We start from the raw sequence: 19692 nt of genomic DNA, 5'->3' as shown, positions 1-19692 counted from the left end.
TTCTACTTTCCCCTCATGTTCTATCATTCCAGGACAATTTTCTTAGATTATTTCCTGCATTATTTTGTCAATGTTCTCTTTTTGGTCACAACTTTGTGGCAGTTCAATTATTTTATTTTCTCTTGTTGATCTGTTCTCCAAATGTCATTTTTCTTATGTTTCACATTCTGTTCTATTTTCTCATTCTTTATAATCTGTTTCTTGGTCTCGCATAGCTTCACTGGCTTCCCCTGGTCCAATTCTAACTTTCAAAGAATTATTTTTATCTTTGAGACTCTGTACCTCCTTTTCTAGTTGGTTACCTTTTTTTTCATAATCTTGTTTTTCTTGAACGTTTTTTAATTATTCCTCAATGTCTCTCATTTTAAATTATTTTTTGAGCTTTTCTATAAATTCTCTCAGGGCGGGAGCCATTTCATGTTACTTTTTGGAGTAGAAGCTTTTTTCACTAAAGTGTCCTCCTCTGAAGATGAACCTCTATCTTCTCTATTCCCACAATATGTTTCAATGGTTGGGTTCTTTCTTCTTTGCCAGCTTTTGTTTTTGTTTTTTTGTTTTTTTTTTAACAAGAGGTATTAGTGTAACTGCTTCTAATTGTGGGGTAGGGAGAATGGTGCCTCAAGCTTCCCTTCAGTTCTCCACTCTGAGCAGGAACCCCAAACCAAGAGCTCCTCTCTCCTGTAAGTGCTATAGCCAGCAGCATCTCTGTTCCACTACCTCTGTACTCACCAGGTGCTGTTTCCTTCTCTCCCAGGGATCCATCTCAGCAGCACAGCTGGGGTTGGCATTCCCACTCAATTGAAGTTCACTCAGTTTTTCCAGACTTAACCCAGACTCCACAAAAAGTCTGGGAGGTGAAAAATCTCTGTGGTTCCTGCTGAGGCTCCACCAGCATCCAGCTAGCCCAGTGGTTACCCACTTGATGTTTCTGCAGAGCTAACCCCGAGGTGTTTGTACTTCAGAAAGGTTAATCCCCAACCTGGGGTGGGTCTTCAGATCTTCTCCAGTTGTATCTGGAGGAACCCTGTTCTGCCCCAAGTCTTCTTGATTTTTTACCTGTATATGTTCACCCTGAGGCACAAATTTGTTCTATTTATGGGGGAAATCTGAGAGTTTTAAATTTACCAATCTGTCCCACCATCTTCTCAGAACCCTCCCAGTGCTAACTTTGAAAAGCAGTTTCAACTGAATGGTGAGGTAAGAAACCAGTTTGAAAAGTGTTGAGAAGCAGTAAATAAACGAAGGCTGCAAGTATAGACAACTTTGTCAAGTTTATACATGTAGGCAAGGGGAAAAAATAGGGTTAGCACTAGGTAACTAGAGAGGATGGCAAGGGTTAATTAAAAAAAATTAAGGAAGGGAGGAAGACAGATTGGCACATTTGTAGACACCATTGAAAGAACCCATGATCAGGGAAAAATTGAAGATTAAAGAGATAAGAGATGACTCAGGGAGCAATCTACTGAGAATATAGGACTGGATGTGACCATTTATTTTCAATCTCTCCTTGTCCACTGGCTACTTAAATATTGTACTACAAACACTCTCATGTCTCCCTCGTCCTCAAACAACAAGAAACCCTCACTTCATCCACTCCTGCTTTTACAACTGACGCCTCCACTTTTCCACTCATTTCTTGATTCTTTATATTTTGACTTCCAACCTCATCATTCAATGGAAACTGCTTTCTCCAATTAATAATGATCTCTTAATTGGCAAATATAATAGTCTTTTCTCAATTTTCATCCTTCTTGAGCTTCACACAACTTTTAACTCTGTCAATCACTCTCTCTTCCTTAATATTTTCTTCTCTCCAGTTCCATCTTACACTCAGCTGTCACAGTGATTTTCCTACAAAACAAGTCTGATGAACCTGCCCATTTGGAAATCCAATGGCTCCTTGTCAAAGATTAAATATAAAATCTCAGAACTCAGTCCCTCCCTTCCTTTCTAATCTTCTTATATCTTATACTTTCTTCACCTTCTGTTCTTCTTGTCCCACTTACACTGTGAACTAGTAACACCTATTTCTTTATTGTTTCTTGCACGAGACACCCCATTCCCAATTCTGAGTATTTTCACTTGTCCCTCATATCTAAAATGTTTTCCTTCTTCCTCTCCACTTCTTGGCTTGTCTTTCTTCAATTTACAACTAAAATTGCAGAGACAGTTTTTTTTCCATATTTACATTAATTCTAGTGCCTTCCCTCTGCTGAATACTTATATTTATCTTATATGTTATTTGTACATAATTATTTGCATATTGTATTTCCCATGAGACTGTGAGTTCTGTAAGAGTTGGGAATATTTTTTGCCTTTCTTTCTTTGTATCTCCAGAGCTTAGCATAGTGCCTGGCAGTTGGTAGGTGCTAAATAAGTATTGATTGCCTAATCAAGGATACATGAAGAATGATCAGCCTTGGAGAGAGAAAGAGTTACCTAATTATCAGAGAACAGAAGAAAGGAGGAGTGAGTTTGGAATGATTTAAGGGTGTTGAAATAAAAAAAAAATAAGAGGTGTAAAGGTCCTGTAGTCTCTAAGTTGTAATCCTTCTCTGGGAGGAGGTTTCTTTTCTGTATAATTTTTTCCTCTGTGAGCAGGTTTCTTGGGAGGCTTCCAGAGGGAAGGTAGAATCTCGAATCCTCTTCTTCCTGAATCTTGGCTCTGAATCTCCTTGAGCTTCCCTGAAGTTCTCCTAGGAAGTCTTGTTCTTCTCCCAGTCTAGACTCTCCTTCCAGACTGCCATCACAACTCAATCTCCCAGTCTAGACTGACTCCTTGCCAGACTGCCCTCCTCTTTTATCCCAGCAGAGATCGGGCTAGCAAGAACTCCCAGGCACTTGTGGGAACTCCTACAGCCAATGAATTTGCTTCTTTAAAGGTATAAACTCCTTTAAATATGTAAACTCCTTTTCAGAAAGAGTCTAAAGGGGTAAACTCCTTTTAAGGGTGTGAACTAAAGGTGTGAACTCTGAGCTAGAAAATTGTTTAGACAACCTGAGTTATCACCTTGTAATCCTAACAAAGAGGAAGCTCACAGGCCAATGGCTTTAATTTTCTAAAGGTGAAAGGTGAGGTCCTTGGTTGTGAGAGCAGAGTAAAAGGGAATCATGGGATGATTGTAGAGAGAAGAAAATGTTTGTGATAGCTTCTGTGGAAATCTAGAGGAAAAAAATGATTACACTGCTATAGTGAAGGCCTAGTCGAGGTTAGATAACAAATTTATAATGTATCCAGTCAACTTGATTTTATGATTTCCTCCAAGTCCATTCAGTCACACATAAGGAATTGAAGAAATTGATGGTAGTAGTAATCCTGGGCTGGGTTTGGGAGAAAGATGAGAAATGATGGGACAAGGAGAGAAGAATTCAAGTGTAGATAACTGGTTTGAAATTGGGAGATGATGAAAGTGAGCTGGGATAATGGCCTGACAGTGCTGAGGGGTAAAGGGATTGGGGGATCATGATGTAGGAAAAAAATGATATTAAGGGGTGGCAAGGCACAGGAAGGAGTGGAATGATTTAGTAGGCTTTGATCAGGTTAAGCCATGTCAAAACTTTTTATCATGGAAACAGAATACTTGTAGGTAATGGTGAAATTTAGGGTGTGACCATCCCTGTTCATTTTTACAGCAGAATGGAGAAGTAGATCACAGAATCTCCTGAGATTGTGGAACTATGAGGTGATGAGTGTTTGAAAAAGCATTAATATGAAGACTAAAATCCTCTGGAATAAGGACAAAAGTTAAGGCAGAGAGGAAGCTAGTAAGCCAGGAACTGAATTCCTTGAAAAAGGGGAGAATAACATGTATACCAGTAGACAAATTAAGTCAATAAACATTTGTTAATATCAACTATGCTACATTTCAGGTAAAAAAATTATTATTTTATTTTTCCCAATTATATGTAAAAATAATTTTAACACTTTAAAAAAATTTATAGTTCCAAATTCTCTTTCTCCTTTCCTTCCTCTCCCTCATTGAAAAAGCAAGCAATTTGACATAGGTTATACATATGGAGTCATTCACATTTTCATCTAACTAATTCTATAAAATAAAATGAATACAAAAAACTCCAAGAAAAATTAAGAAAGTAAAGAAAAAATTGGGCTTATATCACAAAGAAATCTTAAAGGAGGGAAAGGGACCCACAAGTGCAAAAATGTTTGTGGCAGCCCTCCTTGTATGGCAAGAAACTGGAAACTGAGTGGATGCCCGTCATTTGGACAATGGTTGAATAAATTGTGGTATATGAATGTTATGGAATATTATTGTTCTATAAGAAATGACCAGCAGCATGATTTCAGAAAGGTCTGGAGAGACTTACATGAACTGATGCTGAGTGAAATGAGGACGACTAGGAGATCATCATATACTTCAACAATACTATATGATGCTCAATTCTGATGGACGTGGCCCTCTCCAACAATGAGATGAACCAGATCAGTTCTAATAGAGCAGTAATGAACTGAACCAGCCACACCCAGCGAAAGAACTCTGGGAAATTACTATGAACCACTACATAAGAATTCCCAATCCCTATATTTTGTCTGCCTATTCCTTCACAGGCTAATTGTACACTGTTTCAAAGTCCAATTCTTTTTGTACAGCAAAATAACTATTTGGACATGTATACATATGTTGTATTTAATTTATACTTTAACATATTTAACATGTATTGGTCAACCTGCCATCTGGGGGAAGGGGTGGGGGGAAGGAGGGGAAAAGTTGAAACAAAAGCTTTTGCAGTTGTTAATGCTGGAAACTTACCTATGCATAAAATTTTTGTAAAAATTAATTTAATTAATTAAAAAAAAAACAACTCTCTTATTGCCACTAACTTCTAGACCAATAGGAACCTAGACCACTCGAACCACACCAACACCACATAATTATAGATAATTGGTATTGATTACACTAATTTTGCCTCTTCAGAAAAGAATAAGATGGCGAGAGAACAAGAATAAAAAAAGTATAAAAGGATATGATAGAGGGAAATACACAATTAATAATTGTAAAAAGAATGTGAATGCTATGAACATGTAATATAATGTAACAGAACAGTTAAGAAAGCAGAGTCTAGCAATATACTGCACAGCTGAAACATAATGTTTATACTAAAATCTGGTATTTTCATTGGGGGTGGCAAATTCATCTCTTCCCTTTACTGGAAGTTTAAGGGAGAAAAGAATGTGCTAAGGGAGAGTAGCATCATATCCTCAGCTCGGATCCACTGTCTCTGATCCTCAGTCACTGATCACTTTTAAGACAAACTGCAATCACCAAGAACTAATCAGAAGTTGTTATATCAACTCAGCCAAGGCAGGCCCCTCAGCAAAGAGCTAGAAAGTGTTCGTTCCAGTTCTACAGAGTGGCCTGGTTGGGCAAATCAAAGGTTCCCTTGATTATCCCGACACCATTTGTACATCCCTGAAAGCTCTTGGCATATATCATATAATCGAACCTTACAACAATACTGTGATGGAGATGCTCTTGGTCTTGTTGCCTTCATTTTTCAGAAGAGGAAACTGAGCCTCAGAAAAGCTGCAACTTGCTATGGCCACAAAGTTACTAAATGTGTCCCCAGCTTCAGCACTCTAACCTATAAACCATCTAATCGGACTTTCATTTGCATGAAATCCTTTCTTTAGAGCAAGAGTAAAGCCTAGGATTTTAGAACTAAGACAAACTGCAAAGAAGAGTTTTAATGTAACCAATTATAACCACCTCAAATCTTCACTTGCTATCGATTTCAAAAAGGGAGATATTACTGTTATGAGCATTACAATATAGAAATCAGTCCACTTGAGCCTTGTATTTTAGATAGAGAGTAAAAATAAACTGCTCTTTTGTTCTAGTGGAATCAACAGTTCTCTTTTAAAACTTAGGTATATTCAGAATCAATCACCATAGAGACAGTAAACAAAAGAGAATTCACTTTTGATTCTCCTTGTCAAGGGGAAAGTGGTACCCCAAGTTCACCACAGTGAATTTTTACTCCATGGTCCCCTCTTAGGAAAGAATTTAAAACCATAGCGAATCCCTTAGGTACCAATACAGACACTACAAGTGGTGCACTTTTGTGCTGTTCCTAATTTTATCCCAGATCTCAGGGTCTGGGAAACTTGATTAAAATTGTAACTATGCTTACAACATCCCCACAATCATGGTCTACTCCCAGTTGGCGAATTGAGCCAACATTTTCAACCAGAGTACTCATTGGAAACTGGGGAGAAGAGAGAAGAAAGGTAAGGAGCTAAGTGAAGGTAGGAGACAAAGGTAGATAGGGTGGTCTTAAGGGGGAGAAAAGGATCATGAGATAAAAGGGTCCTTCCTATATGTAGTCTGTGAGAAATTCAGGGAATGATGTCTGTGGCCTTAATAAAATACAAAGTGAAAGACATTATGCTATTCTTGGGGTCAATATGTACTTAGGAACTCTGGTACCTGGTATAGTTTCTGCTGAACTGAATAAAAATCCTAAGGACAGGAGGGTCTAACGTGGGTTAAAGGCAAAGTTGAATAGATTGAGGAAGACTCAGGGACAGTGAGGGGAGTGGGGAGAAGGCTGAAACAAGTATTGAACTTGTAAGTGCTTGCTGCATGTTAGTGAGATGGCATAAAAGAGTCGGCCTCAAAACCAGGAAGACTCATCCTTGGTCCTTCCTCTGATCTAAATTGACTCTGTGACCCAAAACAGGTCCCCAGTGAAATCACAGGTCCAGTCCCTATTTTTATGTGCAGGGTCCTTAATACCAGGAACAAGACTTTGTGCCTTCACTTGCTATAGAGGGGAGAGCTCATGGGATCAGGATTGTAGGCCTAGAAAGGATCTCAGAGACCACTTAATCCAACTACCCAATTTACAATTGGGGAAACTGAGGCCCAAAGAAGTTAATGGATTTTCTTAAGATCACAAAAGTAATCAGCATCAGAAGTCATGTCCTCTGGCTCTAAAGCCAGCATACTTTCTACTGCACTATCACTAAAGTGAGTAAGATATATTATATATAGTATACATATGATGTGAAGGCTATATGGGAGAAGAGATAGACTGGATCAAGGATTAGAAGGATATCACAAAAGTTTGATAAATAGGGAAAAAAGGAGCTAAATGAAAATAAATGTAATAGAAGTTGAAAAGAGGACAAATGTGGGAGTTTGGAAGGCAAAATGACAAGATTTGTCAACTGATGAATGGAATGAGGGAAAGGAAGGGAGTCAAAACAAACTTCCACATCATGAAACTGCTACCCTGGATTACGGAGAAGGTGTTGTTGATTTCAACAGATGGCAGATAAATTGCAGAGTGGCAAATGTTCTCTGAAAAAAGATAAGAAATAAAATTATGAAAGGTTAAAAAGCTTGTTTGAAGTAATGCCAAAGTTCTGATAATCTAGATTACTTTTTACTACAGAGGCACCTGCAGATTACTATGGAATAACTGAGTATGTATGGGTTTCACAAGAACCAGGACAAAGGGAAATATTTGACTGGAAAATGAATATGACCCTTCAAGAGGATGATCAGCAAGTCTTAACAATGGCAAAGATGCCCCTAGAAGGCCTAAGGTTGGTGCAGGAGAATAAACAGGGTAAAAAGAAAGTTTTCTTTTTTAAAGAAAGAGGACAGAGGAGAAGAAAAAAACAACAGCTGATGAACCAAACATGTTAGCAACATCTGCTTTGTTTTATATGTCCTTGGACCTCCTGATTTATAGCAATTTTAAACACTGAGGAGCAGGATAAAACCTGGATTCTGGACATGCCACAGAATACTTCCTGTCACAGTAGCTTTTGGTGTTCTTTGCTAAAAGGAAGGGAGTATAGATTTATCAGAGGAAGATCACAGATTCTAAACAAATGTTCTGGTCTCTTTCAGTTCGTCAAAGCTTCAAAATCAAGTTTTGAGAGCACCTTCCAAAAGGACTTCGTCTGGTACCCAGAACACAAAGCAGATTGTATAACAAAATGGTATTCTATGAGAAGAAGAGAGGTAAGAGGAATAGGAATTTCACCATTTTCCAGAATTTGGGGCAGTCAAGGGACAGAAAATCCAGGCCTAGACCCCTAATGTAGACCAGCAAATACCCTCTTCCAAACAATAACTCTTTACATATATTAAGACAAACTATTATGTTCCCCTAAATCTAGTCTTCTAAATATTATGCAGTTCTCTCAAGCAAACCTCATAATGTACTTCCTTTTAGAAATATTTCATATAAAAGAATCAAATGTAAATTATGAATACAATATGGCACATATTTATAGTATATAATTATATTATATATTATGTAATATATAAATATATAAGCTCCTTATAAACATTCAAGGTCTATATAAGTTTATTTTTTTTCTCAATAGGATATGTTTAATTTTGTTGTTTAGTCATCCAACTCTTTGTGATCCCATTTAGAGTTTTCATGGCAGAGACAGCAAAATGGTTTGCTATCTTCTTTTCCTGCCCATTTTATAGATGAGGGAGCTAAGGCAAACAGAGTGAAATGACTTGCTCAGGGTCACATAGCTAGTAAGGGTCTGAGGTTGGATTTGAGATCATATAAGTGAATCTTCCTGACTTCAGATCTAGCATTCTATCCACTGAGACACTTTGCTATCCTAGTATTATTTCAGAAAGGATGTTTAGCTAATATCTTATAAAGTTTTATATTTCACTTACCATTGGGAAAACCCTAAAATATTAATATTATACTATGAGAGATAGTAGGAGCCATTTATTAGAATAAAAGAATTCAGACTGATAAGGGATCTGAAAAATATACTTAGTTATAAAATAATGTAATGACATAATTTAGAGTTGGATGAAATTCAAATGTTTATCCAGTCTAATTCCCTACTCCACAGAAGGTCCCTTCTACATTTATGTGGTAGATGTTATCATGACAAAAAGTCACTGAAGTCAGAAAACTTGAATTTGAATCCTGGCTCTGCCATTTACTTACTTATGAGTGACCTTAGTTAAGTCACCTAAGTGTCTGTTTCCTTGAGTGTAAAATAGGGAATGAAAGAATCCAATTCAACATTTACAAGGCTCTATCCAAAAAGTAGGAGATACAAAGATAAAATGCTGAACTCTAGGAATTTATAATCAGTAGGAGGAGATGTTACATATTTACAAATAACTATAATACAAATTAGAATGAGTGGAAAGAAGATGCTTATGTATGGTCTCTGAAAAATTAAGGAGTGGGAGATGATTTCCAAAATGTTAGGACTTGGGACTCAACCAGGTTCTTAAAGGGAAAAGATATGTTCAGATGTTTGAAAGGCTTTTATAAAGAAAAGGGATTACATTATTCCATGTAGCTTCAGTAAGAGAAGCATGAAATCCTAAGACACAAATTTGGCTTAACATAATGAAGAACTTTCTCACAATTAAAGCTGTTCAAGAATGGAATGGGCTATTTGGGGAAATAATGAGTCCTTTAATGTTTAATAGTTTAAGTAGACACCAGACTTTTTCACAAGGAGATCCCAGAAAGGATTCCTCTCTTGAGCAAGAAGATGGGCTAGATGTACTCAAAATTGCCTTTTCATCTTAAAACACTATGATTTGATGACTTGCCCAAAGTCAAATAGCTACTAGGTAGCAACACTAGAAAATAATTTCTCAATAATGTAGATGAGGATATTGAGGCAGTATTTTATGTTATTCCAAGAGAACTGAAATCAAAAAAGACTTGCATCCAAATGTTGCTTTAGTTGCTTATTAGTTGTTAATTATAGGCAAGCCATTTAACCACTCTGAGCCTCAGTGTGCCCATTTGTAAAATGGAGATAATATCTTTAGTACCTACGTCCACAAAATTTTATCAACTAAGAGAATGTATATAAAATGTTTTGTAACCCTTGACAAGAGCACATGAATATAGTTATTAATTTTAAAACCAACATATAATTCCTTTTTTAGTCTACAGAAACAACCCTATATATGGATTATCCATTTGATGAGTTATCTGCACCATGTTTACCATCCCAGGACAGTGTTCTCTTGCCATCCTGGATCCTTCAGGCTGGTGAAACTTCACACTGTTAAAATCCAGGCATACCCTATAAGATGCTTACTTGACAAATGTTGCTTTGCTATAATATTATCAATATATTATAGTAATTATAGTATCAATATATAGTATATAATATATTATAGCACTTTAAGGTTTATAAAACATTGGTTACCACTACCCCAAAATGAGAAAGCTGAAATAGCAACTGAAGTGACTGGCTCATAGGCATAGAGATTCTAAGCAATGGAATCAGGATTGAAACCCACATTAACTCATCCCCAAAACAGTTCTCTTTCAGATATACCAGAGCCCTTCTCAATAAAGTACACATTAAGAGTAGGAAATCTCTCTGATATCACTTAGGCTGACAAAGGATTCAGATGGTTAGTCAATGATTATATAAATTCATGACTGTAAACAAGTGGCAGTAATAACTCTTGAGCTTCAAAGTCTGCCTACCAACAAAACATGGTTTACTGCAAATATAAACTTCATTACTAGCTTAAACATGATATCTCATCTCTCAGTTTCAATTTCTTCTTCTGGGAAATGGGTATAATTTCATAGGGTTTTGAGAAAGTACTCTGTAAAATTTAAAGTGGATAAACCTAAATTTTTCAACATAATGTAATGAAGAGGACATTGAATTTGGAAGGTCAGGACCTAGGACTGCCCAGTTCAGCAGCTCCCATCACAGGATCACAGCTAGAAGGAATCTTGGGGCATTTTGTCTAACTCCCATACTAAAGCTCCAGGAAATTAAGTATTCTAATCCAGTCATACAGATAATACTCATCAAAGATAAGCATTAGCCCTAGGGCCTCTGGTGATCTTTTTTCTCTATCACGTGACTTTGGTAAAGGTTTCCTTTAGACTTAGGCAGACAGAATCTTCACCCAGAAAAATTTTAAAAAACTAAAAATTAATCATTTAAAGGATAATGAGAATCTGTACTACAGCCACTCATAAATTATATCAAGTGCTATCATTAGTATAAAAATAAAAGTTAGCATTTACGTCCATGAGACTCTATGTTCCATGAAAGTACCTTTTAGCTATGTCTTATTTAATTGGGCCCATTTGATGGTTCAGCATTCATTAAGTTTTGTTCTCAGATAAGCAGTCTTCATGAGTCACTCATTAACTAGCAATAAGCATTTATTAAGTATCTTTCTGGATAGAGCCTGTTGAGGATACAAATAGAAAAATGAAACCAACTTTGTCCTATTCTACCAAATATAAGAAGTATATAGGGGAAAACATGGACATATATGAGTAAGTATAAAACAAATCGAAGAAATGGACAAGAGAGGGACTTGCAGCTGGAGGCAAATGAGAGACCTCATGTAAAAGATATTGCTAGAGCTGAGCTCTGGAGGAGGTGAGAAATTCCAAAGATTCAAGGGTAAGGAGGGAATGCCTTCCATGCATGGGGTAAATTCCATGTCTGTCAAAAAGCAAAGTTCAGAGATGAGATGTACATAGTGTCCAGATAAGAAAAGGAAGATTGAGAAGTTGGTGGGTCAGGCCATCAAACACTTAATGACCACAAGTCACAACCAAGAACTCCAGTTCTCTCATTTTAGGTAGACTGATACAAGGTCACATCAAGGTCCAGTGGTCACATCTGCTGACTCTTCTTTCAGTACTCTAATATATTTCTCCTCTTTTCTAATAAACTCAAACGGGTTAGGATGTAGGGATCTTTGCCTTAGTCCTCTTGCCAAAACAAAATTCTTACCCATTTTCTGGGTGAGTTCAAAAAGATCCTACCTGAAAAAAAGAAACAGATGAGGTAAGCCTTCTAGGATTTTTCTTGCCCTAAAATCTTACAAAGACATATAATCTCACAATTTGGTAGGTAAGTCAATGAAGAGGAAGTAACTGTCAAAGAAAAACAAACTTCAAAAGGGTGACAGAAAAATAGGGACAGGAAGAAGAAACAGATGATGCTTTTAATATTATAAAATTAGTTTCATCTTAATATTTAGAACAGGCAGGTATCTTAGTGAGGATTATGTCCAACTCCCTCAGATTAGAGATGAGGAAACTAAGACAGACCTTGAGAGCAGTGAAGTCACTCATAGTCTAAGACAAGCATAGGGTTTAATATATGTTGTTTAACTCTCAAACCAGAATTTCACTCCATGTCAGCTGAGTTGTCATCAAAAGTGGGGTTGCCCATATAAGCATGAATATTCCATTGCTTACATTACTTTTCTCCAGCCCAGTGTCCAGTTTTCTCTGAGAACAGCAGTATTACCTTCCATTCTTGAGGTTTTTCTCACACTTTGGTCATTTATAATACCCGATCAACTTCAATCTCACTCTATAATGTAATCTCCTGCCGAATGTCCAAACTTCAAAAGGAAGAAGAGTAAAACAGGGCTTCCCATCTCACTGTAGTCTTCAGTCTCTTCTATTTTTATGCTCGTCTCTTCTTTGTTTCTTGATCTTCCAGTGCCTCTGGGAAGAAGAGGGGTGCCTTCTACTCAGTGATGAGCATCCTCATACCTGGCAGACCTTTTCAGCTTTTAGCAATTGTTGAAACTTGCCCCTGACACACTCTCTCTGAACAATGGCACAAGTGGGACACCTGATGTCATTATAATTATCACCACTATTATCTGTAGCTAGCATTTACAAGGCATTTACTATGGATCAGGCATTGGACTAAGTGATTTTTTACACATATTATCTCACTAATGTGGAAATATGTTCAGAAGAATTGCACATGTTTGGCCTATACTGGATTGCTTGTAGGGGAAGGGAGGGAGGGAGAAAAATTTGGAACACAAGATTTTGCAGAAGTGAATGTTGAAAGCTAAGTTATTTTTTTAAAAAGGAAAAAAAATATTATTTCAGTTGATCCTTACAAAAACCCTTGGAGGTAGATACTATTGTTTTCCTCATTTTACAGTTGAGGAACTGAGGCAAACAGAAGTGAAATGATTTGCTCAAAGACAGAGAGCTAGTGTCTGGGGTTAGATTTGAACCCAGGGTTTCCTGATTCCCAGTCCATCAGTAAAATGGTGTATAGAAGTATGCACTGTCCCCACATCTCACAAGTTTCCCATTTCACTCCTTGGATCATCTCCCAACTTGACTCTGTCTTACTCCATACACCCCTTATATATTTCACTTTATGTCTGGATCACCCATTTCCAAACAGCATTGCAAAGAGTGCATGCACTTGCATATTACTTTTCAAATGTCTTCTCCTTTTAATCTATCAAAACAATCTATGGGTTCCCTATATGAATGCCTCAAAAAGCATAAATCCAAATCACCATTTTTTACTTACTCCACTCCTTTAGAAATACACATTATTTTATACTTGATATGTTAGAGGGGAAAATGTTTCTAAAATTGAAAAGCTTTCAAAGAACACCTATTAGCATAACATAAAATATAAGAATTCCATGAACTACAATTAGAGAAACATTGCAATACTCAATCTAAAACTAATTGACTATGATTTCGATTATATATTCAAAATAAGTTGAAGGAAAGAAAATCCTATTAAAAACAGCAAAGCAACTATTCTCTTGAAACCCAGTCAAATGCAATTAAAATATGTTCACAATATTCTCTTGTAAGCAACTCATACCTTCTTTATTAAGGATCTTCTGTGTGCAGCACACTGCTAAGTGCTGAGAGATATAAAACTGGAGATAAGTCTTTGTCCTTGGTATCATGGAGTTGGATTTTTTCTGTAAACATCTCATGTATGTTTTCTTCCAGTCTTTCCGAACCTCATTCCTAGTGCTATCTCTTTGTTAATCATTCTCTATTCATCTTCCATTTAGCTTGTTTGTACCTGTTTGTCTCATTAGATTATGAACTCTTTGAGAACAGGGACTGTCTTTTGCCTCTTTTTTTGTACCCCCTGTTTTTAGCACAGTGCCTGGCTTATGGTAGCCATTTAATAAACATTGACTGACTCACTCTGTGAGAGGTATTGGCTTAAAATGAGAGAAAAGAACAAGAAAGAATGATAATTAACATCTTAAAGAAGGTAAAGCCGCCCAGTAATTTCGTTTCTACTTTCATCCAAGAAGGATGCCCCTTGAATTAGAAAGAACAGAACAAAAAGTTGAAACCCAATCTAAATAAGACATTGGTAGAGAACACTGAAGTGCCCTTGATAAATTCAAGTCATCTGGTCCAGATAATTCCTGCTCATGTACTTAGCACACTCTTGGAATGTGCTTGCTGAGTCTCTGATAGTAATGTTAAAAAAGAAAGATTGTAGTGAACAAATGAAAGAGGTAAGATTAGAGAAGGACAAATGTTCTCATTTTCAAATAAGGAGAAGAGGAGGTCTTCAGCCTATAGTCCAGAGAGTGTGAATGTGATTCCCCAAAAGTTCTAGAATGTATTATTAATGCGTTGTAAATTTAGGAAAAGCAGCGATGACAAAGAATCAGCCTGCTCTGGCAAGACCAAATCATGCTAGTCTAACCCGAAGGGCAAAGAGCTTCACTTTCCTCCCATATAAAGATCAGTAGAGGGAAATGCTGACAAAGAAAAAACCCAGAAGACTTTTGAGTTATTTTCAATTGCCCAACTGGTTTTCATACAGAAAAAAAAACAATAAACATGTTCTGTTTGGCCCCAGAGGGCACAAGAAAGAGGAAAGACAAGAAGTTGTAAGAAGGTGAATTTGGGCTGGATATATTTTAAAAATGTATCAACAATTAGAGCCATCCAAAAGTGGAATAGGTTGCCTTAGGGGGTGATAGGCTGCCCCTTACTGCAAAGTCTTGGAAGCTGGATGATTCACCATGAATGTTGAAATATCCTGACTAGACATAGGTTAAGACAAAATAATGATTCTGAGATTTTTCTCTGATCTATTATGCCAGCCCATAATTGGCTTTCTCTGCTTCTGGTCTTTTCTCTTTCCAATCCATCCTCTGTAAGACTGCCAAACTGATAAGTCTAATGCACACTTTCCCCAGTATGACCTTCCTTCCAAAGCAGAGCTCAGATACCACCTTTTACATAAGACATTTTTTCTTCCTCCTTGAATTATTTTGTATATAATTTGCACATTTGCTATATTTCTTCTTTCTCTTCTACTCTTCCTAGCAGGTAAATTTCTGGAGGGCAGGGATCATTTTCTTCTTATCTTTGTATTTGGTGCCCTGAATATCTAAAATATAGTAGGAGTTTAATCTTTGTTGAATTGAATTGAGCTAGGCTGAATCTATGGATCTCTCTGACCTCAGTCAAAACCTAAATCCACTTAAACCTAAGGTAGATTTAAAACCTAGACCTTTTGTTCCCATTAATCTCCCTTCTTTTCCTCAGACAGTCTCCAAGGTCTCTTGCTTGCTTATTTATCCCAAATATTTCCCTGAGCTCCCACTTAAAACACTACTGATGGAAAGAAATAAAAATCATTAAGATAGAAACATCCCTTCCCTTTTTCTTGGCAGAAGACCAACACCATCACCACTACTCCCAACCAAGGGGATGGTGAGAATCTTTTTTCGCTTTCCCAGTGAGGAAACCTTTTGTTCATATTTTCTTCCCTTCCCATGAGCTTTCTCAGCATAGCTAAGATGGACTATTGGGCCTAATCCGTATTTGTTCTCTAATCAATGGGAGCTCCAATAGCTCATTTTCCCTGGCCTTAAAAATGAAGAATCAGGTGGCACTGAGGATGTAGATCTTGGAAATCCTTGTCTAATTGTTCATCGCCATCACCCCCTCTCTCTTTAACATTGTACTGGAGACTTATTTATGGAATTGCTGTTTGAAATATAGGGCTTCGCTGGCATTTTCAGACCATAGCAAACACAAACTTTACTGTCTTCTCCAGCCATCAGGGAGAGCATGAAAATCAAGATTATCCTCCTGATAAATCAGTCCATTTCTCTGTGACACTTTCCCAGAGACAAAAAGGATTTCTTAGGAAACTCACCAACTTAAGTAAACCTTCCTCTCCAGGGAAGAAAAGAGAATATAGTTTTCTTTCCCCAGTAAATAACTGCTACCAAAGAAAACATTCTCTCAGTTTCCAGCTGAGGAAGCCTATAAAACCTTTGTGGCAGAAGACAATTTATGGAGATCTCTCTGTGTCCTCCCATAGTAACAAGTTGAAAAACATGGTATAAATGTCAGGCTTGATACTCACTATTTCACCTTTCTGAAGGAAAAATCAGAATATAGCAAAAGGGATACAATTTCAGCTTACATGGACATGTACTAAGTTAACTCTCTGTCCACTTTACCTGACAGTCCTAATTGTTATTTTAATCATGCAAAAATTGCATCCAAACTGAGAATTAACTTGGCATTCATTAGATAGGAATTCATTCACATGAAAAACAAATTCCGGAAAGTCATTTCAGACCATATATTTGAAGATTAGTACAGAGAAGAGACAAGTCTTTTTTTTTTTTTTTTTTTTTAACAGACTCAGAGTCTTGAAGCTGCCTAAGAGGTCACTCACTTCTTAGGTCCAGAAAGTTAGTTAGGTATCATCTGTTCTTGGCTTCATGCTACCTATTCACATCCTTCTTGTTGTAACTATTTTCAAATTATCAGCAATTTATGTGTGTGTGTATGTGTGTGTGTGTGTGTGTGTGTGTGTGTGTGTGTGTGTGTGTGTGTATATATATATATATATATATATATATATATATATTTTTTTTTTTTTTGCCATGACTCAACTTTCAAAAATGGTTCTAGTACTTGGATTTTAAAAATTGGCACTTATAACACTAAGTAAAGCTTCATAACCATTTCTAGAATCAGATTTAATTTTTTAGACAGAGAACTTTAAAAGCATACATATCAAGACAAAGTATATTTATGCTACTAAATAAAATAATGAAATCTGATCCTCTAAAATTCCAGTAATGTTTAGACCTACTCTGTCTTAGTCTATAAGAGGAAAAATCAAAATTTCCTCCAAAGAACAAAATGCTTATTAAAGATGGTATTAGCAAGGCCTAAGCTAAACTTTAGATAATGAAACCAATTAGATTAGTACATAGTTTTCCTTGGTTTGGAGTCTTAATTAGTTGGAAAAACTGCAACAATTTTTTAATCCTTAAAGATAACATCCTCATAATTGTGCTAACTCCATACCCTCTCCTCTTCCCCTTCCAGAATTACTTGTTTGGGATTCCCTAATGATCCCCCTTGCCCCACCCTCCCCAAATTGCTGTGATATGTCTGTGCTTCCAGGGCCTGCCGTATAAGAACCTGATAACCCATCATAATGAACCGCAACATCGGCATCTGATCAGCACATATGAAGACCATTTCAACAGGCATGGCTACAACCCTGCCTTGCCACCAATCCGTACCTGGAATGGGCAGAAGCAGATGTGGCTGCCAGAGAAGTCGGACTTTCCCCTTCTTGGTATTTTATATAATTTCACTTAATATAACATTCAGGGGCAGTGTTATGAGGCATGAGGATACCATGCTCCCTTTTTTGCCCCTTTCCCCCATTTCACAAGTATTTTGCTGGTTACGCTGAACAGTGCTGAGTGGCTATCTCTAACTACTCGGTATTTTGTCCTAGCTGGACAGGGACTGGTCTGTGTTCCTACCCTAACCTCAGGTTCTTTGCCATACTCCACCCACCTCTACCCACCTCCACCCCTCTAATCAGAATACAGGGTTCTGTCACATTTCTTCTTTAGAAATGGGTCTGCTCCTAGGGAAAATAACTTTATACTTACATGAAGCTACAGACCCAAGACAGCTTTCTCCAGCTTTATTTATTCAGTGAACAAACTGAACATCACCTCTCACTCAGTTAATGTGTATTGGGATATACAACTACTTACACAGAAATGCAAGGAGCTTTCCTTATTACACTAGCTCCTCCTTCCTAGTAACACTTTAGTGAAGAAGAGAATGAATACATCTCTGGCAAGGATCAAGGAATGTACCATTTCTTGCACATAGTAGGCACTTAAATGCTGACTGAATTTGAGAGCTAAGGCTATGGATGTTTCCTACCCTCCAATTCAGCAGGCTTTCTACTCCCAAGTCTTTGGGCACAAATGCCCTATAGTCTCTAGGGGACTCTTCGGGAATACCAGCCCAGCCCTGTCTTCCATGACTTTCCTTCCAGTATCTCCCAGACCTGATTCCTTCCTTTTAAATATTCTTAAACTCCAGTCACAAGTTTATATCAGTTTAACCTGAGAAAACTACAAGGAGGCATTCACCTCCCTCTCCCTTCTCTCCCTCATGGGTTGGGGCCAGTTGTTCATTCATGATTTCACCAGCTGACGCTGCTTTCTGTTGCAGCTCCCCCCACCAACTATGGCCTCTTTGAGAGTCTCTTGAAGAAATGGGAAAAGCCTACTAGGTCTGACCTCATGAACAGCGTTTACAATTTGTCTTATGTAAAGCACCCAGTGTCCAAGCGGAATCTGTTGCAGCGTAAACATTCAAACCACATTCTTCCTCGCCTACAGTGAGTCATCTGGCCCATCCTTTTGACAGCCACTCTCTTCTCTGGACAAGATGAAACAAGACCAAAGAATCTTAACATCTTCAAGTTCCAAGGAAGCAAGAATGATGGCTGCCTCTTTCCCTTACTAGCACACTTGAGTAACTGACATTTGGAGTCTCTCCTCCAAACTAGGCTGCTCTTCCCTTATTTTCCACAGTTAAGTTTTATTTGGAACTATTAAAGTTGATATTAACAGGAAATACACTGTTTGCTCTCATTGGGCTTCTAGAATAATGGGAGCAATTAAGCACATTCTACAGAAAAATGCAGATCGAATCCTTCTTCTTCTTTTTTTTTTAAACTCTCCAGAGTGGCCAAATTATTAGAAATCACATTCCTGACGCAGAAAGAGCACTAGCTCTGGAGCTGAAGGCCTAGGTTCAAATCTCACATCCAAACCTACTGCCTGTGTGGTCTTGGACAATTCCTTTCACCTCTCTGGTGGTCAGTTTGAAGTTGTTGGACTAAAATAATCTCTGAAGTCCTTCCCAGCTCTCACTCTATAATGCTAAATAATCTAAACCCCATGGGATAAATGAGAGGTGTCACCTCCCCTCCCCCTGCTTTTTCATCCTCCTAGTTCTGTTTTGCTGGGTGGTGGGGCTCTGCTTATGGTGATGGTCTGAAATTAGGGTCCTCTCCCCCAGCACAATGATCTGTTCAAAAAAGCTGAACAATTCCCATAATTATGAAAAACTGAAATTTGTTAAACCACATTCTCAAGTGGGGCACGATTCAGACCTGGATGCTGTGCATGCATGTCTTTTGTGTTGGGACAAGGGCATCTGTGTGTGTATGAAAGGTCATCTGCTCCTCCTCAGTAAGATTCCAGCATCCTGGTTCCCAGAGCATTCTCCTAGGTGTAATCTACACCTCCATCCAATCTCCCCCATTCCTCAGTGTCTACTATTCTCATTACAAGCCCATCCTTATCTACACTCTCATCTTAATCACACTGTGTATTCCCTCCTTACCCAAGCCCTCTTGTATATTCATGCTACAAAGTTCTTCCTATAGTGCTGAAAAACTTTTTATTCTAAATTTACTTGAAAGAGGGTGGATCTGCAACGATGATTCACTGTGGAGGGGAAGGATTATTGACACCTGAGTTGTCCAAAATTATACTCAAGTTTGCCAGGAATTCTCAGAACTATTGTTGCACAACAGCGCAACTGTAC

The 19692-nt window shown here is 37.6% G+C and overlaps 1 protein-coding gene across 1 annotated transcript; it reads left to right on the top strand.

Moving 5' to 3' along the window:
- Positions 1-5900: 5900 nt before the first annotated feature.
- CFAP107 (cilia and flagella associated protein 107) lies at positions 5901-18709 on the top strand. The gene is made up of 4 exons (XM_074306226.1): positions 5901-6247; positions 7881-7994; positions 17227-17404; positions 18307-18709. The coding sequence occupies exons 1-4, from the start codon at positions 6143-6145 to the stop codon at positions 18477-18479; spliced, it is 570 nt and encodes a 189-aa protein (XP_074162327.1). The 5' UTR covers positions 5901-6142; the 3' UTR covers positions 18480-18709.
- Positions 18710-19692: the final 983 nt, after the last annotated feature.

The sequence above is a fragment of the Sminthopsis crassicaudata genome, chromosome 3, assembly GCF_048593235.1.
Source record: "Sminthopsis crassicaudata isolate SCR6 chromosome 3, ASM4859323v1, whole genome shotgun sequence".
Classification (NCBI taxonomy): domain Eukaryota; kingdom Metazoa; phylum Chordata; class Mammalia; order Dasyuromorphia; family Dasyuridae; genus Sminthopsis; species Sminthopsis crassicaudata.
Note: the sequence above shows the minus strand (reverse complement) of the source record. Positions and strands in the feature narration are given on the sequence as shown.

Bases quoted from the DNA above. Each gene is read 5' to 3' on its own strand.
- CFAP107 (XM_074306226.1), top strand. From the start codon at position 6,143: ATGCTTACAACATCCCCACAATCATGGTCTACTCCCAGTTGGCGAATT. The intron at 6,248-7,880 runs GTAAGGAGCTAA...GGTCTCTTTCAG, and splicing joins GGGGAGAAGAGAGAAGAAAG to TTCGTCAAAGCTTCAAAATC. The intron at 7,995-17,226 runs GTAAGAGGAATA...CTGTGCTTCCAG, and splicing joins ATTCTATGAGAAGAAGAGAG to GGCCTGCCGTATAAGAACCT.